We start from the raw sequence: 21,557 nt of genomic DNA, 5'->3' as shown, positions 1-21,557 counted from the left end.
AACTAAGATAAATTTTTCAAAGGTTAGGGTTTCGTCAATTTTAATAGATCATAGGTGGGTAAATATGATTTTCAAAGTTAACAGGGGAAACTTTGGAAAATCAACATACTTTGGGTGGGAAATAGTCATTTGGCCTTCTAATAAATATGAAATGAAGAAAATATTCACAATAAATCTATTGCATCACTTATGAACACAATTAATCATCTGAAACATTAATAAAAAATACATCAATTACATATGATTTAAACAATAGTCATAAATTATATAATTAATAAAACTAAATTGACGTTTGTCAAGATCTCAATCCTCTAACTTTTCTGGATGAACCCTGTGGGACGAAGCTCAGAATCAGTGCTGGGTTTTTATATTTGGTTCTGACATGCCCTGGTTGCTTACAACGACTACAAATTATAGGTGTAACATTTTTCCCCTGTGAAGGATGTCGATTCTTGTTAGAATGGTGACTCGATCGACGACAATCAAGAACGAGGGGTAGGATAACTCTTTCTTCTGGTGCATGTAACCATTCTGATTGGTTTCTAAGAAGGTTGATAGGTTTCACATATATTACACGGTAGAACTCGGTGCAGAAGAATGGATGAACCCATGCATTGACATTTGTGAGCCTCATATGTCTTGCAACAGCAACGATATATTTGCATGGAATACATGAAAGCTGAAATTTTCTACATGTACAAAACATTTCATTACAGTCCACAAATGTCCATGTATCCACTAAAACCAACAACCTGAAACCGAAGTGGTGTAATTGGCCAAACTTTCAAATGTGCAGACTTTGACACATGACGACTGATCTTCTCCTCCGTCCATGTGGTAAAGTAGTTAAGATATTCATATGTAATTTGGAAAAAACAACATATTTGTTAATAACTAACATAAGGGAAGAAAGATATGCTAAAATAGAAAATTATTAATAATTAGGTACATACTTGAATGGTTTCTCTGCTTGTAAAAATATTATTGTAATGTGTCCTGAATGAACTCAACGAGCATCGTGATAGGCAAACCTCGTGCATGTCTGATAAGGGCGTTAAATGACTTGCAATATTAGTTGTCATTATATTGTACCGATGCCTAAAAAAATGTGCCCTACTTTATCGTTGAAATCCAACCTTAAGTAGATAAGCCCCAACTTGAGGATTCATCGCATTATAGCCTCAAAATCTGCTTCTGTATATGATTTCGCAGTTTTCCAATATGCACCCGCAACCTACAAGGTAATAAATAATATAAGAACTTTATGATCAAAATTAATGAAATGTTAAACATAATAAAAATTTTATACATGTTTAAACACGTTACCTTTGAGTTGCGTTTGTACTTTGCTCGCATGTTACACAGAAGGTAATGGCAACAACACCCATGGTAGACATCTGGAAATACTTTAGCCATTGCAGAGTATATAACATAATGTCAATCCAAGATTATCGCAAATTTAGGGATGTCATGACTGCATTCTTTAACCTTTTTGAGAAACCAACACCACGTGTTATGATCTTCTTTTTTACCGATTCTAAAGCCAATGGGCCTAGATATTAGCCTTTGAGGATAAGATCCCAATTACCAGCGAGACCCATCGCAAGAAATAAATGACCTAGATATCGACCTTTGAGGAAAGTAGTGTTAATGCAAATAACAGGTCGAAGATATTGTCTAAATGCACATATGGAATATCCCAATGCCATAAAAAATACTTAAATCGATAATCATCGCCCATTTTAATAGTGGTTACCGTTCGTAGATTAGTACACTATAAATTATAACAATAATTTGATAAAAACATAAATGATTCTTCCAGTGAGCCCTTCAGTGAATTTAAAGCCCAATTTCTTGCCCTCCAAGTCTGTGAATATGAAATGTCAATTTTATACCAATCGACAATTATTTCTTTGGGCTGATAAATTCGATCAATTAATACAAACTTTGACTTCATTAATTGAACTAAAGCTTGGGCTTCAACTTATCAGTGATGTGACATTATTTGATTAATTGAATATGTGTGGGTTGCATTCATTTTAATGATTTGGAAGACTTCACTAACTTTGGATTTGGTTGCAGATATATACTAGTGACATTTTTCATCATTACACTTAATCTTTCATCACCTTGTGTCAGACTTTTTTATCTTATATTGAAATCTTTTCTGTAGGGCAAATTAATTCACAACATCTTTTAAGTGTTGTTTGTTATGAAAAATATCACCAAACTTTACAACATTCTCATCTTGGATTGATTCTGTATCACTTGATGATGTTGATGGCTGTGGAGGAAAATAAGAAAGTCACCTAAATGAATCAGTGGAGACATTATCAAAAAATGGCCTAGAATAATTTTCACTACCCAAAATAGAATCTTTAAGCTACAAACTATTTATAAACCTAGTAATAGGTGATATATGCTCGGACTTTGCCTCATTAAGAGGAATATCAGTTACGTCATTTCCCTCAAAGTCACCTTACTTGGGAACCCTATCTTTCTCTTCATGAGCTCATGAATTTGCAATATACAATGCATCGTTATGAAATCAATCAAGTCTTTCAAATCATATTCTTTTTTCACAGCACTAATTTTTTTTTCATCATCTTCTTCTTGTCCTTTGATTGGGGTACATGTAACAAAAACAAGAATACATTCCTACAAGTATTGAGACATATCAATAAGACCTTTGACATCTTCATCATTTTGGATCTATATGGGATAGTCAAGCTCAATTTTTCTTGACTTCATAAATAGTTAAATGTAGTTTTTTATTAGATCAACATCGTCATGCTCATTCAAAAGTTGAATAAATCTCTCAAGTGTTGTTATAGATAAGCTCAATTTTAATAAGTTGTTTACATCCTCCAACATATTTCATTATGTTGTCATTACTTTGAATTCACTGTACTTGAAAACGAATTGACGCATAATTAGCCATTTTAATTATGAATCTTACAATGATAAATTTTTGGGAAAAATTAAACATTTATAAGAAAAAATTCACAATAACCATTTATTGATATATATATATATATATATATATATATATATATATATATATATATATATATATATATATGCCATCTGTAATTTCTCAAAATGTCTCAGCGTACTCATAACATATCATTTAAAATTGTTTTAAATATTTAATATCAAAATACCCTCAGATTTTTTCAGCATTCTAATTAACCCCTTATAATTATCTAACATTTTATATAACACCCTCATATGTTATTTTGTATAAAAATGCATTTATCTACTCATAACATATCATTTAAAATTGGCTTACAATGTTTAATATAAAAAAACCCTCATATTTTTCTAGCATTTTTTAACCCCTTATAATTATTTAACATTTTATTTAACACCTTTGTATGTTGTCTTATATCAAAATGTATCTATCTATTTATAACATTTCATTTAAAACGTTCTCACAATGTTTAATATCAAAACACCCTAATTTTTGATAACATTTTGTTTACCCCCATAATTATGCGACATTTCATATAACATCCTCATATGTTGTTTTCTATGGAAATACATTTATCAACTCTTAATATATCATTTGAAACCATTTTATAATGTTTAATATCAAAACACCCTAATATTTTTTCAACATTTCTATTAAGCCCCTATAATTATTTGATATTTCATATAAAACCTTCACATGTTGTCTTGTATGAAAATACATTTATCTACTCATAACATATTATTTAAAACAGGTTTATAATGCTTAATATACAAAACCCCTATATTTTTCTAAAATTTCATTTAATCCCTTATAATTATCTAACATTTTATTTAACAGTTTTGTATGTTGTCTTGTATCAAAATGCATTTATCTATTCCTAACATTCCATTTAAAATGTTCTTACAATGTTTAATATAAAAATACCCCTATATTTTTCTAACATTTCATTTACCCTCATAACTATCTAACATTTTTTTAACACCCTTGTAGATTATCTTGTTTCAAAATGCATCTATCTATTGTTAACATGTTGCTTAAATCCTTCTTATATCATGTAATATCAAAATGACCTCCATATTTTTCTAACATTTTATTTAATCCCTAAATTATTATCAAATATCCAAATATCCCCTTTACATGACATATGAACTAAATTTAACAAATAAAATTAAATTTTGAGTTAAGATTCATATAAATACCGTTTTCTCATAAATTGACTTTTTTCGACTTAAATTTAGAAATACAACTTCTTCCTTTCGAAGGAGCTTGCAGTAATTGATGCTAAGTAAAAATGAGAGTGAGAGTAAGTATTTGAGTGATATGAGAAGTGTATATAATAAGAGCGAGAGTGAGAGTGAGAGGGTTTATATAGATATAGTGAATGATAGTTTTGGTATTTTAAAAAATATTTAGGGTATTTTTGCTTAGGAATAGGAAAAATATATATTTTTACTTAATAAAAGGGTAAAATGGGTATTTAATTTAATTTCCCGTTTTATAACTATCTAGATATTATTTTTTATAATCAATTTTTATACTATAATTTCACAACTCAATCAGTTTATCAAATATTATATCAAAATTACATATAATTATTTTCTAATTTCCTTTAACATAAATCATTGTGTTATTTTCTATTATTGTTGTCATAACTACTATTACAATGTTAACAATAGTAGTGAATGAGAGATAAGAACACTTAAATATAAAAAAAATAGAAACAAAAAAAAAAAAAACGATGTTCATGCTTTTTGATGCTATTACCTTGAAAAACCTTATGTTGGTGTATTTTTGCATGCTAACTAAGGAATTTTGCACTAACAGTCAGTTTTTTTTCCTTTTTTTATGACTTAAGTTGCCTACATGTATCTAAGTATATAAAGGCCAAAGGACTCATTCCTACCCAAAGGTTATTACTCTTTTTTCAAGTTCCTACCTTTATCTTTCAAAAACTCAAATATCTCATTCTGTTAGAATTTAAAGTTAGAGTTAAAGATAAAAATATTATTTAGCTAATAATATTAAAAGAACAAAAGCTTATCACATTTCTCTCTCTTAGTTTAAAAATCTAATAATTTTTTTCTATTCAAGGTTTGAAAAGTGATAAATTTCTCCTTAGGATTTTGAGATTGTCATTGAATATGAAGATAGTCGACGATGGAGGGAGAGAGATTGGGAGGGAAAAAAAAGCTGGAAGAGAGAGAATGCAATCAAAGACGTTGAAGTTCGCTATCTTTGATCACAATTTCAAAATCCAATGAGACATTTGTCACTTTTCCAATCTTGGGTCAAGAGAAATTATTAGATTTTTAAATTAAGGTAGAGGGGAAATGTTATAAGTTTTTTGTTCTTTTAAATATTTTAGCTAAATGATATTTTTACTCTTAATCTTAACAGTAAATTTTAACAGAATAATAAATATTTGATTTTTTAAAAGATAAAAGAATAAGAACTTGGGAAAAAAAAAAGTCTTTTGGGTGGAAATAAGTCCGTTGACCATATATAAATTCTCTTATCAACCAAAAACTAACACCATTAAATCATTTTTACACCCTTAAATATACAAACAATGAGTACATTAATAATAAACCAATACAATAATAGTATATAATCATTCCGACTTAAAATTATGAAAAATTGACAAATGCACTAATTTAAAGTTAAAACTGATTTTTTCTTTCAAGGTAAGTGTGAATAGAAAATGAAAAGGGGTCAAACCAACCTGTAGAATCAGTTAAAATTGATCTTTATATATGAATGTATTAATTTTCCTTGTTTGATATTTTATTTAAGATGTGAGATATTACAAATGAGAGTAACAAAATTGATGAGGTTACAGACAAATTATTAGATCATTAGGAATGATAACAAAATTATATTTAACTAAGTCGGCTTAAAATTAGAATAATTGGATATTTACACATATACCTTTAAATTTTGATTAATTGAAAAAATTTACGAGGGAAAAAAATAATTATTTAATTTAGTGAAAACTAACTTATAAGGCTCTCTGGGACGATGAATAGGATTTTTATTTGGACAGAACGAGTAAAATACCTTTTTAACGAGAACTTCATTAACTTTTTTATAGAATGAACTAATTGACAGGGTGTTAGTTGACGCTTTTTTAGAAATTTTGGGGTGGAGAGCTTAGCATATTTCTCAGGGGGTATATGGTGAAAGCTAGCAACTGCTCCAATGCTCGACGCTCTCTCTTCAACCCAGCGTCCATTTGAGAAAAGAATTTTTTTTTTTGAACTTCAAAAATGAAATTAAAAAGAAAATAGCACATGTTAACAAATGAAACCTATTCAGCGCACGTTAGTATTCTCTAATGCATCATCCATCTACTACCGGCCTCCTGGTTCTCGATATTCTCATATATTTTCTCCTAGGGTTTGGGTTCATTCGTTCTTTCTTTTAACAAAATCAATTTTTCTATGCTATTGGAAAACCGGCCTGGAGTTAGGGCTTTTGTATTCACAGTCTCTTCATGGACCAGAGGAGACAGCAATCGAAGGACTCGTTAAGCTACTCGAATCTCTTCAATCTTGAGGTTTTCCATATGAGTTTTTGCTCTTCTTAAATTCGTTATTTTTTGTAATTACACTTTCGTTTGTTTCTTGTTAGGTTTTACGGATTTGTTAATTTTACGGTTTTGAACAATTTTCTTGTTTTTTTCATTCGGTTACACGAACTGGGCAAGTTGAATTTTGTCTAGTTGTTTTTACTTGTTCTGATTGAAATGAATTTGATTCTGGGTTTTTGTTTGCTTTATATTTTTGTGTTTCTGGGCTTTGTTGTAGTCTTTGATGAATTTCAAACTTCCACAACAAGATGATGATTTTGATTATTATGGGAATAGTAGTCAGGATGAGAGCAGAGGTAGCCAAGGTACACTTAGTTTTAAACTTTGTATTTTTTTCGCTTTAAATTACGAAAGCCTTTTGAGTTTTGTGCTTGTGGATTCACTTTTGTTGCACAAAATTACACTCTCTTCATGTAAGTTGCTAATTAGACGGGCATTACTAATTTTCATGGTGATATAGAAGTTTGTGACATACAACTTTGAACTTATGCATTTCTACATTGTGCCTGTGAATCTTTGTTGGTCACTAAATAGGTGGAGCAAGGTTGAATCACAGTAATGGGACAATGTCTGACTTAGTGAAGAGAAAGAAGCAGTCTAAAAATAGTGATGAAGAAGAAGAGAACGGATATTATGGAACGCAAATAACAGAGGAAAGGTATCGATCAATGCTTGGAGAGCACATCCAAAAGTACAAGAGGAGGTTCAAGGAATCCCCTGCCACTCCAGTTCTTCCTAGGATGGGGATTCCTGGTCCGAAGACTAATTTAAGTGGTGGTCCAAAATCTAGGAAATTGGGGTGTGAACAACGAGGAGGGTTATATGAAATGGAAACCACATCTGATTGGCTCAATGATATTAGTCCGCAAAGGCCTGTGAACTATCATGATGCAGATTTTACTCCCAAGTATGTTGCTGATATTTCATATGTGTGTTGAATCATAGAGCTACTATTTGAGTTTGGACTATTTGAATTTAGATTTTGAATATGTGGTGTGTTGTTATACAATATAATTGAGTAATAAGCATGGTTTTTTATCGGTAATTCATTCTTTATTTACTTATTTATGCTTATGCTCTGCAGAGTAATGTATGAACCCGCTTATTTGGATATTGGGGAGGGCATCACTTACAGGATCCCTCCTACATATGATAAGCTGGCAGCATCTTTGAACTTACCTAGCTTTTCAGATATTCAAGTGGAGGAGTTTTATTTGAAAGGTACCTTAGATTTGGGGTCCTTAGTGGCAATGATGGCCAATGATAAAAGATTTGGGCCTAGAAGTCAGGGTGGGATGGGAGAGCCACGACCTCAATATGAATCACTTCAGGCCAAATTGAAGGCCTTGGCAGCCTCAAACTCCCAGAAGTTTAGTCTTAAGGTGTCTGATATTGATAATTCTTCCATCCCAGAGGGGGCAGCCGGAAATATACAGCGGTCTATTCTGTCAGAAGGTGGTGTATTACAGGTTTACTATGTGAAGGTTCTGGAGAAAGGAGATACATATGAGGTATTTTTTCTATTAATATCACATCATTTAACGCCAATAGCTCTTTGTTTGCTTTCATAGGTGGGTCTGGTGATAGCTTTTTTCTCTTTTTTAAATCTCACTTTAGTTTTTATTGCAGATTATTGAACGTGCCCTCCCCAAAAAGCCAAAGGTAAAGAAAGACCCTTCTGTGATTGAAAAGGAAGAAATGGAGAAGATCGGAAAAGTTTGGGTTAACATTGTTAGAAGAGACATACCAAAGCATCATAAGGTTTTTACTACTTTCCACCGGAAGCAATTTATTGATGCCAAGAGGTTCTCTGAAAACTGTCAAAGAGAGGCATGTATAATGTTACGTAGTAGTTATAGTGGTACTTGTATTGCACAGCTACCTGTTTATGAGTTCTTTTGATCTTTCTCGTAATATATTCTGATGCTTTAGATCGATTGATCTTAATAATAGGTGAAAATGAAAGTGAGTAGATCTCTCAAGTTGATGAGGGGTGCTGCAATTCGCACAAGGAAACTGGCTAGAGACATGCTAATGTTTTGGAAGCGGGTTGATAAGGAGATGGTATCTTGCTGTTTCCTCTGTGAAGCTTACTTGCTAGTTGTTTCTACTTGTTATATGTTCACGCATTGCTTGTTGCTCTCTGGCTTTTGTTGTATCACTAGATAATTTCTGACATGTTATTGCATACACTAATAAAGGTATGCTTGATGTACCATAGTCATCTTATTTTATTTGTGTCCATCAGCAGGGTTCAATTTTTTGAATAAACATGTCTGACAAGCTGTTTATTTTAAGCCTAATTGGTAATCTAGAAGCTGCATTGCCAATATCCAAAAGTTCATTTTTATGACATTTTTTATTCTAGTTTGTTACTAAAGTATGCATAATTTTATTTGCTTGTTGGTTTCTGTGCTGGAACTGTTTGAAAGCTAAAGATTGAAAGAATTATGTTAAAAATGAGAGCAGTCTACATGGCTTTTAGTTTCTCATTTTGAAAAAAAAAGTCAGGCACTTCATGCTGTACATCTGCATAAGGTTCTGTGTTACTAAGCCCCTTTGCTTTTAGGCTGAAGTTAGAAAAAGGGAGGAAAGAGAAGCTGCAGAAGCTTTGAGGCGTGAGCAGGAGCTTCGAGAAGCGAAGCGACAGCAGCAAAGGCTTAATTTTCTCATACAGCAAACAGAACTTTACAGTCACTTCATGCAAAATAAGTCAAGTTCACAGCCGTCTGAGGCTCTGCCAGCTGGAGATGAAAAACCAAATGACCAAGAAGTTTTGTTTAGCTCAACAGATGTTCAGGTTGTTGAAGAAGAGGATCCTGAAGAGGTGGAACTGAAAAAGGAGGCTATGTTAGCTGCTCAAACTGCTGTCTCTAAGCAGAAAATGTTAACCAGTACTTTTGATTCTGAATGTTCAAAGTTACGTGAAGCTGCCGAGACTGAGGCTTCTTTATTAGATGCAGCAGTTGCAGGATCTAGCAACATAGATCTACATAACCCGTAAGTTTTTGTTTTGTTTGCCTTTTTCTTTTATCTTAAGCTGATATGTTTTGGAAAATGATTATTTTTATTCTTATTGTTTGTCCAAGCAAGCTTAATGAACTTCTATACTTCTATATGCAGCTCCACCATGCCTGTAACATCAACAGTTCAAACACCAGAGTTGTTTAAAGGTTCCCTTAAAGAATACCAGTTAAAGGGCCTTCAGTGGCTGGTTAATTGTTATGAGCAGGTTGTTACTCTAAATGAAAGTTTGTCACTGAGCTTGTTTTTACATATTTGCTAATATAAAATGTCCTTTGTTGACTCTTAGGGTTTAAATGGCATACTTGCTGATGAGATGGGACTTGGCAAGACTATCCAAGCCATGGCATTTTTGGCTCATTTGGCTGAGGTAATAATTCTAATTGTTTTTAGCAGCTGTAGATTTGTCTATACAATAATTCATTTCTTTGTCTTGCACAGGAAAAAAACATATGGGGTCCTTTTTTGGTTGTTGCTCCTGCTTCTGTCTTGAATAACTGGGCGGATGAAATTAGTCGTTTTTGCCCTGACTTGAAAACTCTTCCATATTGGGGTGGACTTCAAGAGCGAACAGTGCTTAGAAAGAACATCAATCCAAAGCGCCTTTATAGGAGGTATCTTACATCCATTGAATGCTCTTTACTCCATAGTAAAACAAGAACAGAAAAAGTTGTAGACATTTATGGTACAACTCCCTATACATGTCAAGTGTATCAAATCTAAGTAACACTCCTTAAACATGTAATGGCATGTAGACAGTTCTGAAAGAAAATCAATTTTCAACTAGTGAAAAAGAAAATGTTTTAATTTGAATGCATTAGAAGAAAGGTGAATATTGATACCTTCAACAAAATTAACCTTAATTTTTTAGATGCCCTGATTATTAGCCAACTTCATCCAATTCTAGTTTCAGAGCACCGTAGGCTTTTGAGTTTGTGCCTTCAGTGATTGACTTGATGCTTCTTCAAGTTAGCATGTTAGAATTATAAATTGATTTCTTTTATTTTTCTTTTTGTAAATATGTAAAATGAGCATTTAGTTAATCCATTTCAATTTTTTTTTCTTTCTCCAGAGAAGCTGGATTTCATATTCTCATTACCAGCTACCAGCTACTTGTGGCAGATGAAAAGTATTTTCGTCGTGTGAAATGGCAATATATGGTACTGGATGAAGCCCAGGCCATCAAAAGTTCTAACAGGTGTTAATCTTTCCTTCAAACTTTAAAAAAGTGTATTGGGTTTTGAACTAAATATATAGTTATCTTTCAAATTTTTTTTGATTATTTTTGCACTTTCATATTCATCTATGTTTAGCTATTATCTGCCTCATATCTCATGTTTTGAATTTATTTAATTTGTTAAACTCCTATTCTCATTTGTAACTATTTGAATGTTTGACCTGACAGTATAAGGTGGAAGACTCTGCTCAGTTTTAATTGTCGTAATCGTTTGCTTCTGACTGGAACACCTATCCAGAATAACATGGCTGAACTGTGGGCCCTTCTGCATTTTATAATGCCAACCTTGTTTGACAGCCATGAACAATTTAATGAGTGGTTTTCTAAAGGGTATGTATGACTTGTCCATTTTCTGGTTATTTTGAACAAATATGCTTGGAAAACGTAAGCCTCTGATTATTATTTTCCCTCGTATGCCATCAGAATCGAGAGTCATGCTGAGCATGGGGGTACTTTGAATGAGCACCAGCTTAACAGATTGGTAAGTACTGTTCTTGATAATTTCATTGATGTACAATTAATCAATTTTCGTTCTGATGTAGTTTTTTTTGTGTCTCATATGATGCTTTATCATAAAGAATTATTTTATTGTAAAGTGTATGATTACATAATTGGCAATTATCAAAATTTTTGTTACTATTTCCAGTTCCATGTTTCATAAAGATGTGGCATAAGACATCTCTTGTGATTGGAAGATTCAATTAAAAGATGATTTACACCATGTGTGTCAAGCGGCTTGTATGTCATATTCATGATCATTAGTGCTGTAGTATATTATACATATAATGTGAGATGTATGTGTAGGGCCCTTATTGTGTTAAACAAATTGGAAATCAATTTTTAAATTTCAGATCTATTTTTATGTTGAAGATTACATCATGTGTTCTAATTGGTGCACCGTTGAATTAAACATGTTTAATGTAATTTAATCTGTATATATTTCTTTCACCTGATGTATATATTTATACACACACCCTTATCATATGGTCTGTGTTGATATTTATCAAAATTTTCTTGTATCATCTTTAACCTTTATCCATGATAATTGTTTCCCTTTATTTGTTCCTGTTGGTGAGCCTATTTTCATTGTGAAATTATATTATTTTTTGTCTAATTTATACCATTCATATGCACATTGTCTGGTAAAAGTTGCAAGGTTCAGATAGAATTTATCTTGGACTGTCTTTAACCTTAAGTTATGATGTTTGTGTTCCTTTGCTGGTTTATTTGGTGAACCTATCTTTACCATAGAAATTATAGTAGACATTTCAATCTAACAGTATTTTCTTTCTAGCCTGTGAAGATACACAATACCTTACACCCTGGTATTGGGAACTCAAGATATTTCCATGGACTTACAGTGGTTGTGACCTTTTTTGTTCTTATTTTTGGCAGCATGCAATTTTAAAACCTTTCATGCTGCGAAGAGTTAAGAAAGATGTCATTACTGAGCTGACTACAAAAACTGAGGTTACAGTGAACTGCAAGTTGAGTTCTCGGCAACAAGCTTTTTATCAAGCTATTAAGAACAAGATCTCTCTTGCTGGGCTGTTTGACAGCAGTCGTGGTCATCTTAATGAGAAGAAAATTATGAATTTGATGAATATTGTCATTCAGTTGAGAAAGGTAGGCTATTCTTTAGGGTTCCTGCTTTTTGCCTCTTCTTCACATATGTGGCTATCATGTCAACAGTGCTCACTTGTAGAAATTCGAATTTTGTGTTTGAATTGATTCAGTAATTGTTTCAATCATTGTTTTGTTTATGATTGCAGGTTTGTAATCATCCAGAGTTGTTTGAAAGAAATGAGGGAAGCTCATATCTTTATTTTGGAGAAATTCCAAATTCCCTTCTACCTCCTCCATTTGGGGAGTTGGAGGATATACACTATTCTGGGAGTCAGAATCCTATAAAATATAAGGTACTTTGTCTGTTCCATTTTTCCTGTATGGCTTTAGTCTGAAAATGTTGTTATATATCTGGCTAATGTTTTATCCCTCTCTTGTGTGTCTATGAATAAGAATGCTGATTTGTGCACACTTTTTTTTGTTTGAGTTCTTTATAGATGTTGGGTGTTCAAAGATAAAAGTAAGGTGCTAGTAGGATAACATATTTATGTGGCAAGAGGGGAAGTAAAAACTAGTTTTAAATTTTGTGTTCTATCCTTAGTTCAATTATTTCTTCAAATTGTTGGTTTTATTTATTGCCAAGACTTTATCTCTTTCTCACCAGATACCAAAAATAGTCCACCAAGAGATTCTTCAAAGTTCTGAAGCTCTTTGCTCATCTGTCGGGCGTGGAATCTTCAACGAATTATTTCAGAAACATTTCAATATATTCACAGCTGAAAATATTTATCAATCTATGCATTCTCTTGGGAGTAGCTCGGATGCATTTCCTATTAAAAGTGGGACTTTTGGTTTTACCCATTTGATGGATTTGTCCCCAGCAGAAGTTTCTTTTCTGGCAAATAGTTCTTTCATGGAGAAACTACTATTTTCTATTTTGAGATGGGATCGCCAATTTTTGAATGGAATCATAGACTTGCTCATGGAAGGCATGGATAATGAGCTAAATGACAATCTTGTTGAAAAGGGGAAAGTAAGAGCTGTTGCACGCTTGTTGTTGATTCCATCAAGATCAGAGACCAATTTACTTAGAAGGAAATTTGCTATGGGTGTTGGATATGCTCCATTCGAGGATTTAGTTGTCTCTCACCAGGAAAGACTTTTATCAAACATTAAACTTCTTCACGCAACTTATTCATTTATCCCACATGTCAGAGCTCCCCCGGTATGTTCAATGAAATGATATTCATTTCCATTTTCTTTTCAGGGACAATATCTAATTTATTATCATTTTTTACTTGATAGATAAATGTCCAATGCTCGAGTAGGAATTTTGCTTATAGAATGATTGAAGAAAGAAATCAACCTCGGATCAAGAGGTTGTTGGTTGGGTTTGCACGCACATCTGAATTTAATGGACCCAAAAAGCCAGATACTCCGCATCATTTGATTCAAGAAATTGATTCTGAGCTACCTATAGCACAACCTGCTTTTCACTTGCCGTACAGGATATTTGGATCTTGTCCACCCATGCAAAGTTTTGATCCGGCCAAGTTGCTCACTGTATGAATGTCTTTCAGTTGTTCTCGCTTTATGACTACTTTATCTTGTTATGTAACATTGGGATTGTAATTTTTATATCTTTTGACCAAATATAGGATTCTGGGAAGCTTCAAACTTTGGATATATTGTTGAAACGTTTGCGAGCGGAAAACCACCGTGTTCTCTTGTTTGCACAAATGACAAAAATGCTCAATATTCTTGAGGTATTTATTACTTAATGCTATGACATTTCTAAGTGTTGTGAGTGTTTTTAGCAATTTATTTTACTGTGTAAATTTGTTGGTTATTTCACTTACTAGCTTTTTACATGTGGAGTTTAAGAAGCCTCCATGATTTTGTGAGCAGCTATACTTAAGACTGCATAATTCTCCATTAATTAGGCCTTAGCTAGTTTATAGCGGTAACTGAAGTTCTTTAATTGTTGTCATATTCTTAGCATAGATGTATGGTTGATTGAGTACAACCTAGGGCTAACAGTGGGCCATGCCAGTTTGAAAATGGCTAGGCCCATAGTGCCACAGGCTATGTAGGGCCAAGGCCTGCAAAAAAGCAGGTTTTAACAAGCCATGCCGACCCACAAAATATGGAGGTCTAGGGCATGGTCCACAACATGATGGGTCATGCATTCATAGGTGTTTTGGTGGGCTGACCAACAAAAACATAATTTTTTGATATTTGATCATTTTTTAAATTTTAAAATTTTTCTAGCCTTCTTGTGAGTCCTAAGCCGGCACAACCTATTTCTAGCTCTAGTACAACCTGATAAATTCAACATAAGTTTTTCAATATATATAACGGAAGCTTTTGATGTAGGACAAGTAGGTAGAAAATAAAAGAAAGAATTAGAGAGGAGAGGAAGAAGAATAGAGAGAAAACTAGAAGAATAAGAAGGGGAGAAAATAAAAAAATTAGGGGGACTTTTGATAAATACCTGACATTCATAAGTTCAGTATTTAAGCCAATTCATATTTATACACACACAAACTCAAAGACCAAAAAAGGCACAATTTTTTTCTAGTTGTATTAGAGCAGACCTTAAAACAATGCATATATATAGTGGCCAAGTCACACCCTAAGAAACCTATTATACTTTAGCTTTACCTATTACCAAACATTTAGTTTAAACTTAATCTGCTATTCTTTCACAAAAGAATCCTCATACCTGGACTTTTCCAAGGAAGGTTTGTTTTGGTGTTGACTCATTCATATTTGCAGGATTATATGAACTATAGGAAATATCGGTACCTTAGACTTGATGGATCATCCACAATTATGGATCGACGAGATATGGTCAGAGACTTCCAACACAGGTAGGGATTTCGTTACTTGTGATAATTGTGTATGCTACTTGATAAAAGTTGAATGGTAATTTATCTTATTATTCTTTAAAAAAAAGCCTGGTTTATACACAATTGATAATAGAATATAAAATGAAAACTAGAAACTAAGTGTAGAAGTTAGGAACTAATTTGATTGACTTTATTATTGAAATAAGCCCAGTTTATACACAATTGGCTTTCCTATTTTGCCCTTTGACTTGGTTCACCCTTATTTGGTCATGGAGAGTATTGTACATACTCTAGCTTTGATGACATGAAATTGTACTTCAGGATCTATTTAGTCCCCTAAATCTACCTTGGTAACTCTTATATCGCATAACAGTCATCTATTGTCTTTCAGGATCCTAATTGAGGTGATTTACTAATTTTGATTAATATAGGTGGAAGCATACTTAACTTTAATTGGATTGGTCTATAGCTGACTTGTCAATTGGACTAAGTTGATATGAGGATTTGACACCTTGGTATATGAGTTTGCGTACTATGCAGTCCACCACCTACACCATTGTTAGACTTCGTCGCTAACTCGGACGTGTTATGACTCACCACACCATTCAACGAGTGATTGGGTTCTACTACGAACCATTATACCCTATTACACGTAGTGTCTTACAACGGGTGATGTAAAAAGTATCTCACAAGTACCCCTTCATAGTGACCCTAGTGACCCACATTGGTAGCTGATCTATGGTCATACTATGCATGCATGCAGCCTTGAGGTTCCTAACTGTGAGCTTGTTATAACTTTCACCTTACTTGGTCTGATACTTTAATCTACTCATAACTTACACTCTTGAGGCAGTGTTCTATGTTTATAGAGTTTTATTACTTGACTTTTCAGGATTCATAAACCTCACTCTTTCTGTTTGGTATTTAATTATTATTTCCTATTATGCATGACCGTATGCTATTGGGTGAATGGTGGTGCCTTTGCCTTGCATGTACGACCATGGCTTTCGGGCGTACATAATCATTTTATGGATGCGGGTGTACATGGTTGGGTGCACAAGTGTGCATCCTCCTTGGTGCATGACCGCACCTCTTTTTTACGGTCGTACTTTGTATTTAAGGTTAAATGGGTAATCTTGGTCTATGTAGACGCACAAGTGTACGCTGTGTCCTAACACACACAAGTGTGAACAAGCATACATGACTTTTGTACATCTATTTGATGATCGTTGGAGAAATATCATTGACCATGTGTGGGTTTACACTATCATGTGCATGGGTGTACATGGCATACGAAAATGCAACTTCAGGCATCTCATAGTTGTGACTAACCTAGGTATAACGTTTGGAAAATATGTTTTCGTTGTTTTCAAGTTCGATTTTGATTCCAATGATTTTCTACTGATTGTGCATATAAGCTAGCGTGTTTTTAACACCCTAAAAGGCGTCAATGTCACACATGTAAGACAGATCACGACCAAGTCACAAGCAAAGCCTATGTCAGCTTTTTGGTCAACATCAATTACATCCTAATTGCATTCATCATAACATACATTCAAAATAGCACAACACTCATTACATTGACAACAAAATCAACCATAAACGTACCCAGAGACTCTTGTGTGGCTGTTCTAAATAGTCAACAACATGATCGATATTTCACAATATCACATATGATACATTTTTAACAAAGCCTTTACACATCAATCCAACATCAAAACAGTCCAAACATCCTACGCGACACATCACAGATCATATGCATGAACTAGTGGAGAAATTTCCTACTTGGTCACCAAAAGCTAGAGGATTCGTTGTCGGACTACCCTTCTCTCTCTTTACTTTTCCCCCTTCAAACATTGTCAGAAGATACAACCTATGGGTGAAAATCAGTCTATCAAAGTCCCTCTCCTGATTTCTCTCTCTTCTCACCACACAGATGTTATATGCACAAAATTTATGGGACAACTCCCAAAATTGTGCACAAGCATGTGTCCTCGTGGTGCACAATTGTGCATCCCGTTTAAAATTGTCTACATAAATCTAATCCCTACTACTAACTTGGGAAAAGATTATGTTATTTATATAAAAATCTCCTTGACCAACAATGGTGGCTAATGAATTATTAGCATTGGTTATTTCCCCATTACTTGGGCATGGCGTATATGAATCAAATTTGTGGAAAGGTCATTTGGTATGTGGCTCTTGAGTCAGTTATCCATAAATTTGGGTGGGTTATATCTGAAGCATTAAGTGCATGAGAAGAGGAAGAAATACTTGTAAAGGCTAGAGTACAACTACCCATTCTTGTTGGTTTCTCCAATGACTCCAACAAACTTCTCAATTTTTCAATCTCTTCTTTGTTGAACTTAACTGTTCTTGGACTTGTTTGAGGACCCTCTTCAATCGTTTGTTGAGTATGTTTTTCGATTGTCCATTCCTATGGGGTTTACCATGAAGTTTCCAACACTTGTCTATCTTGTGACGAGTCTTTTTTACAATAATTACACGATAAGGAGTCCTTGTTGTCTAGCTTTGATAGGTCAAATTGTTTTTTAAATTCATTAGAATATCAATCTAAAGCAAAATTCATTGCTGTTGATACCTTAGATACCACAATTCGAGCATTACTCCCTCCTTTTTTTTTTTTCCAGCACGAACAATGGCAATGACTTTATTTAAGGAGGGCAAATCCTTTTTCCCAAGAGTTTGTACTCAAATTGCATCAAATTTAGAATTCAGACTAGCAAGAAAATCATAGATTCTCTCTTTTTCTACAGTCCTTTTGAGGTGGGTTGTATCATCATTACACTTCATTTTGATACAATGATAATAATCCATCTCATTGCATAGTGACTGCAACAGATTGGAGTAATTAGTAATCAAACAAGATCCCTGTTTAGTTTTGATCTCGCAAATCTTGGTAGCATCACAAACTTTTGAATAAGTAATCTTGACAACCTCCTAAATCTCCATGGTAGTACTCAAGAACAGAATGATATCTCTTATATCTGGCACCATCAAATTCCATAGTCAAGAGATCATCATAGTTTTCTTCATGTGAAGCAGAAAATTTTGGATCCCCTTCCTTAGTCCCAGTTTCGAGTATGACTCACTTTGTCTCTTCCTTTTAAGAATGTGTGACCCAATTGAGACTACTTCATTAGGCTTAGTTTTGAGTATATCACTCACTTTGCCTCTTTCCTTTAAGAATGTGCAAACCAATTATGGCCACTTCAAATAGCTCTTCCTGTTGAGCCTATATGCTGTCTGGATGTTTGTCAACTTACTGCTCTAAACCGGGGCATCTATTCCCACAAATATAGTTGTTGCCGTTTCCAGTATGGTGCTTGTCAAGTTTGCATCCGTCTTGGTCTTGTGATCTTAAGGGTGATATTAGGAGTGTAGGTTGAATATCAAGACAAAAAAATGCCCAGTCCAAGAACAATGAACCCGGGGCTTTGATACCATGTTAGAAGTTGAATAGTAAATTAATCTTATTATTCTTCAGAAATAATCCCGGTTTATATACATTTGATAATAGAACATAGAATGGAAACTAGAAACTAATTGGAGAAACTAGGAACTAATTTGATTGACTTTCCTATTGAAAAATAGGAAACAAAGTAAAGGAAAATAAATTGAATAATAAAATTAAACTAAATCCCTAGCAAAATAGTAGCAATCTAAGGTTTCTTAAATGAGAGAAAAAATTGTATTTCTCAATTTTACTTAAATAAGTTCTTTTTGTCTTTCTGGTTGCAGGAGTGATATTTTTGTTTTCTTGCTAAGTACCAGAGCTGGTGGACTGGGCATTAATTTGACTGCTGCTGATACTGTCATATTTTATGAAAGTGATTGGAATCCAACATTGGATTTACAAGCTATGGATAGAGCTCACCGGTTGGGTCAGACTAAGGATGTTAGTTCCTGCCTGATTCTTTTCTCTTCCTATTGATGAATCTAGAATCTAGTGGCATGAGAATGATCTGGTGAATGGCCTTTAAATTTTTTTGCTTTTGTGGAGAATCCTTGCATATAAGGCTTCTTCCTTCTTATGTTTGGATTCAGAGAATACACAGAATTTAAGTTCTTTTGTTATTATGAAGTCTAATGAACTTTTTGTTGTCTGCTTTACTTTGATTCCTGAATCTTTTCTCATCTCGTTGACAAAGGCCATGGCATGTGAATGTTCTGGTAAATGGCCAAGGAAAGCCATTAAAGTTTTTGATATGTGAATAATCTTTGCATATAAGGCTTGTCCCTTATGTTTGCACTTAAAGCATACACATAAATTAACTCTTTAGTTATGAAATCTGCAATACTTTACCGATATCAACTTTGCTTTCATTCTTTCTTATTTGCTATCTGAGGGGAATACAATTTCTATCCCTTTGTGTAATAGTCAATGGGGACAAGATTAGTTTTTTAATTCTCATGTTTTGAATAATAGTTGTGAGTTAAGAACCTGAAGATTATACATATATTCTTTGTAGGTTACTGTCTACCGCCTTATTTGTAAAGAGACTGTTGAAGAGAAGATTCTGCAAAGAGCAAGCCAGAAGAATACTGTGCAACAACTTGTCATGACCGGTGGCCATGTCCAGGGAGATATCATGGCTCCTGAGGATGTTGTGTCTTTACTTCTGGATGATGCCCAGTTGGAGCAAAAATTACAAGAACTACCAATGCAGGTGAAGTTTTCTATTTTTCATTTTTTTGATTGCTCTTCTGACCATTCATCTCATGTATGATAATTCATCCCTCCTTTAAGAAAGACAACAAGAATAAATGGAAAAAAGACAGGAAAATCAAGTGTTTTAGAATTTGTGAACTTATATTTTAGTTATATCCTTTCAGATGAAGGATAAACAAAAGAAGAAACAACCCACAAGAGGTATACGGTTGGATGCTGAAGGTGATGCATCTTGGGAAGATATAACAAATACCGGAGCTCAGGGTGGACAGGAGCCTTCTACTGATCCAGAGAAAGCAACATCCATTAACAAAAAGGTATGGAGACTTTGACATTTGATACTTGTATCTCGATAGGATTGTGTTTAGGAAATTCGAGTTTGAACTGGGGTTCCTACTGAAGCCAAATGTCTTTGGGAAGCAAGATACTTGCAGTTTTTTGCCAGATTGGTAATCTTAGACCTTCTCTGAGAAAATTATATCTTGATCAATTGATTAATTGATCAAGGTTGCTAACCAGTGGATATCATGTTTAGCTTAATCAGGAACACAAGAAGTAACAACCTTGACACGTCACTATGAAATACAATGATTTTGAAAGATATGGTTAAACCAGATGAATTCTCTATCATGCTGAGTAATATATACAAATTTGTTACTGTAAATTTATCTTGCCTTTTTGTATATTTTTTAAACGAAAGATGTCTCTCTCTGTTCAGAGAAAAGCTGCATCAAAGTCAAGGAATGCTCAAAAGCTGAATGATGCTAACTCAACACCGGTTAACTATGAGTTGGACGATCCTCAACAAAATACAGATCCACAATGGCAGAGGTCAAAGAGGGTAAAGAGACCTAAGAAGAGTGTGAATGAAAGTCTTGAGCCAGCTTTCACTGCCACACATCCAGATCAGACCCAGTATCATGAGTTTGGTTCTGGTGGTTGATGAGATGAGTAGCCGAATCAAACATTTGAAAGTACTTGTTATATCAATGAATAAAGAAGCTTGAAAGCTATCAGGCCCTTTTGAATGTTAAGTGGAGGAGTTAGCAGGCCAAAATGTAATTTTTTGTTTCTGGCTCCTGTGTTCTAGCTATGAATTATGGAGCAGACTGTATATTAATGTGTATATATGAACAACATATGATTTTTGGATTTTGCTGGTTATGACATTAGAATGTTGATAGTCTAGATAGGCTGGATGTACTGCTAAATATACATTCTAGATGTTGTAATGCGTAACCCATTACCCGATAATAAGTGGGTGTGGGTTGGGGTGACTTTCCTCACAAAACACATCATGAGATAAATTTATAGCAGCCTCTGAAATGTGTCTATTTGGTGTTGATGGTTCAGGGGTTGTGGGGATGAGTGTAGACTTACTGGTGGCCTTTGATTAGTTTTAATCATGTGATCCACCGTCAATTGATTTTGCCATTGCATGTTGCAAATGTTTAACCTTTAACAGTGGTCTTACACGTGTTTAACGGGACGTTGCATTACATTGCAGAACAATGTAACAATATCCTATTTGCATCAACACTGTTCCTCATATTTTAATCGCCACTAAGTAATATTATAAATTTTTTTTAAAAATTTTTAGGTTAAGTTTCTCTTGATATTAA

General features: G+C 33.7%; 1 protein-coding gene across 2 annotated transcripts; it reads left to right on the top strand.

Annotated features, from left to right (window-relative positions):
• The first annotated feature begins 6,194 nt into the window (after positions 1-6,194).
• On the top strand, positions 6,195-21,269 carry LOC123225247 (chromatin-remodeling ATPase INO80). Of its 2 annotated transcripts, XM_044649164.1 has the most exons (23): positions 6,195-6,530; positions 6,781-6,868; positions 7,098-7,470; positions 7,648-8,074; positions 8,193-8,393; positions 8,517-8,627; positions 9,133-9,563; positions 9,687-9,795; positions 9,877-9,957; positions 10,029-10,201; positions 10,660-10,785; positions 10,993-11,154; positions 11,248-11,305; positions 12,220-12,450; positions 12,597-12,743; positions 13,055-13,615; positions 13,696-13,953; positions 14,049-14,156; positions 15,169-15,263; positions 19,005-19,161; positions 19,736-19,933; positions 20,100-20,252; positions 20,654-21,269. In XM_044649164.1, the coding sequence occupies exons 1-23, from the start codon at positions 6,468-6,470 to the stop codon at positions 20,876-20,878; spliced, it is 4,536 nt and encodes a 1,511-aa protein (XP_044505099.1). In that variant the 5' UTR covers positions 6,195-6,467; the 3' UTR covers positions 20,879-21,269. The 2 variants fall into 2 exon arrangements, with proteins under 2 accessions (XP_044505099.1, XP_044505100.1); XM_044649165.1 differs by lacking the exon at positions 6,781-6,868.
• The last annotated feature ends 288 nt before the right edge of the window (positions 21,270-21,557 follow it).

Source organism: Mangifera indica, chromosome 9, assembly GCF_011075055.1.
Source record: "Mangifera indica cultivar Alphonso chromosome 9, CATAS_Mindica_2.1, whole genome shotgun sequence".
NCBI classification, from domain to species: domain Eukaryota; kingdom Viridiplantae; phylum Streptophyta; class Magnoliopsida; order Sapindales; family Anacardiaceae; genus Mangifera; species Mangifera indica.
This window is presented reverse-complemented; position numbering and strand designations above follow the sequence as displayed.

Excerpts from the sequence above, each read along its gene's own strand:
- LOC123225247 (XM_044649164.1), top strand. The coding sequence starts at position 6,468 with ATGGACCAGAGGAGACAGCAATCGAAGGACTCGTTAAGCTACTCGAAT. Across the intron at positions 6,869-7,097 it reads TGAGAGCAGAGGTAGCCAAG|GTGGAGCAAGGTTGAATCAC; the intron begins GTACACTTAGTT and ends GTCACTAAATAG. Across the intron at positions 8,394-8,516 it reads CTGAAAACTGTCAAAGAGAG|GTGAAAATGAAAGTGAGTAG; the intron begins GCATGTATAATG and ends TCTTAATAATAG.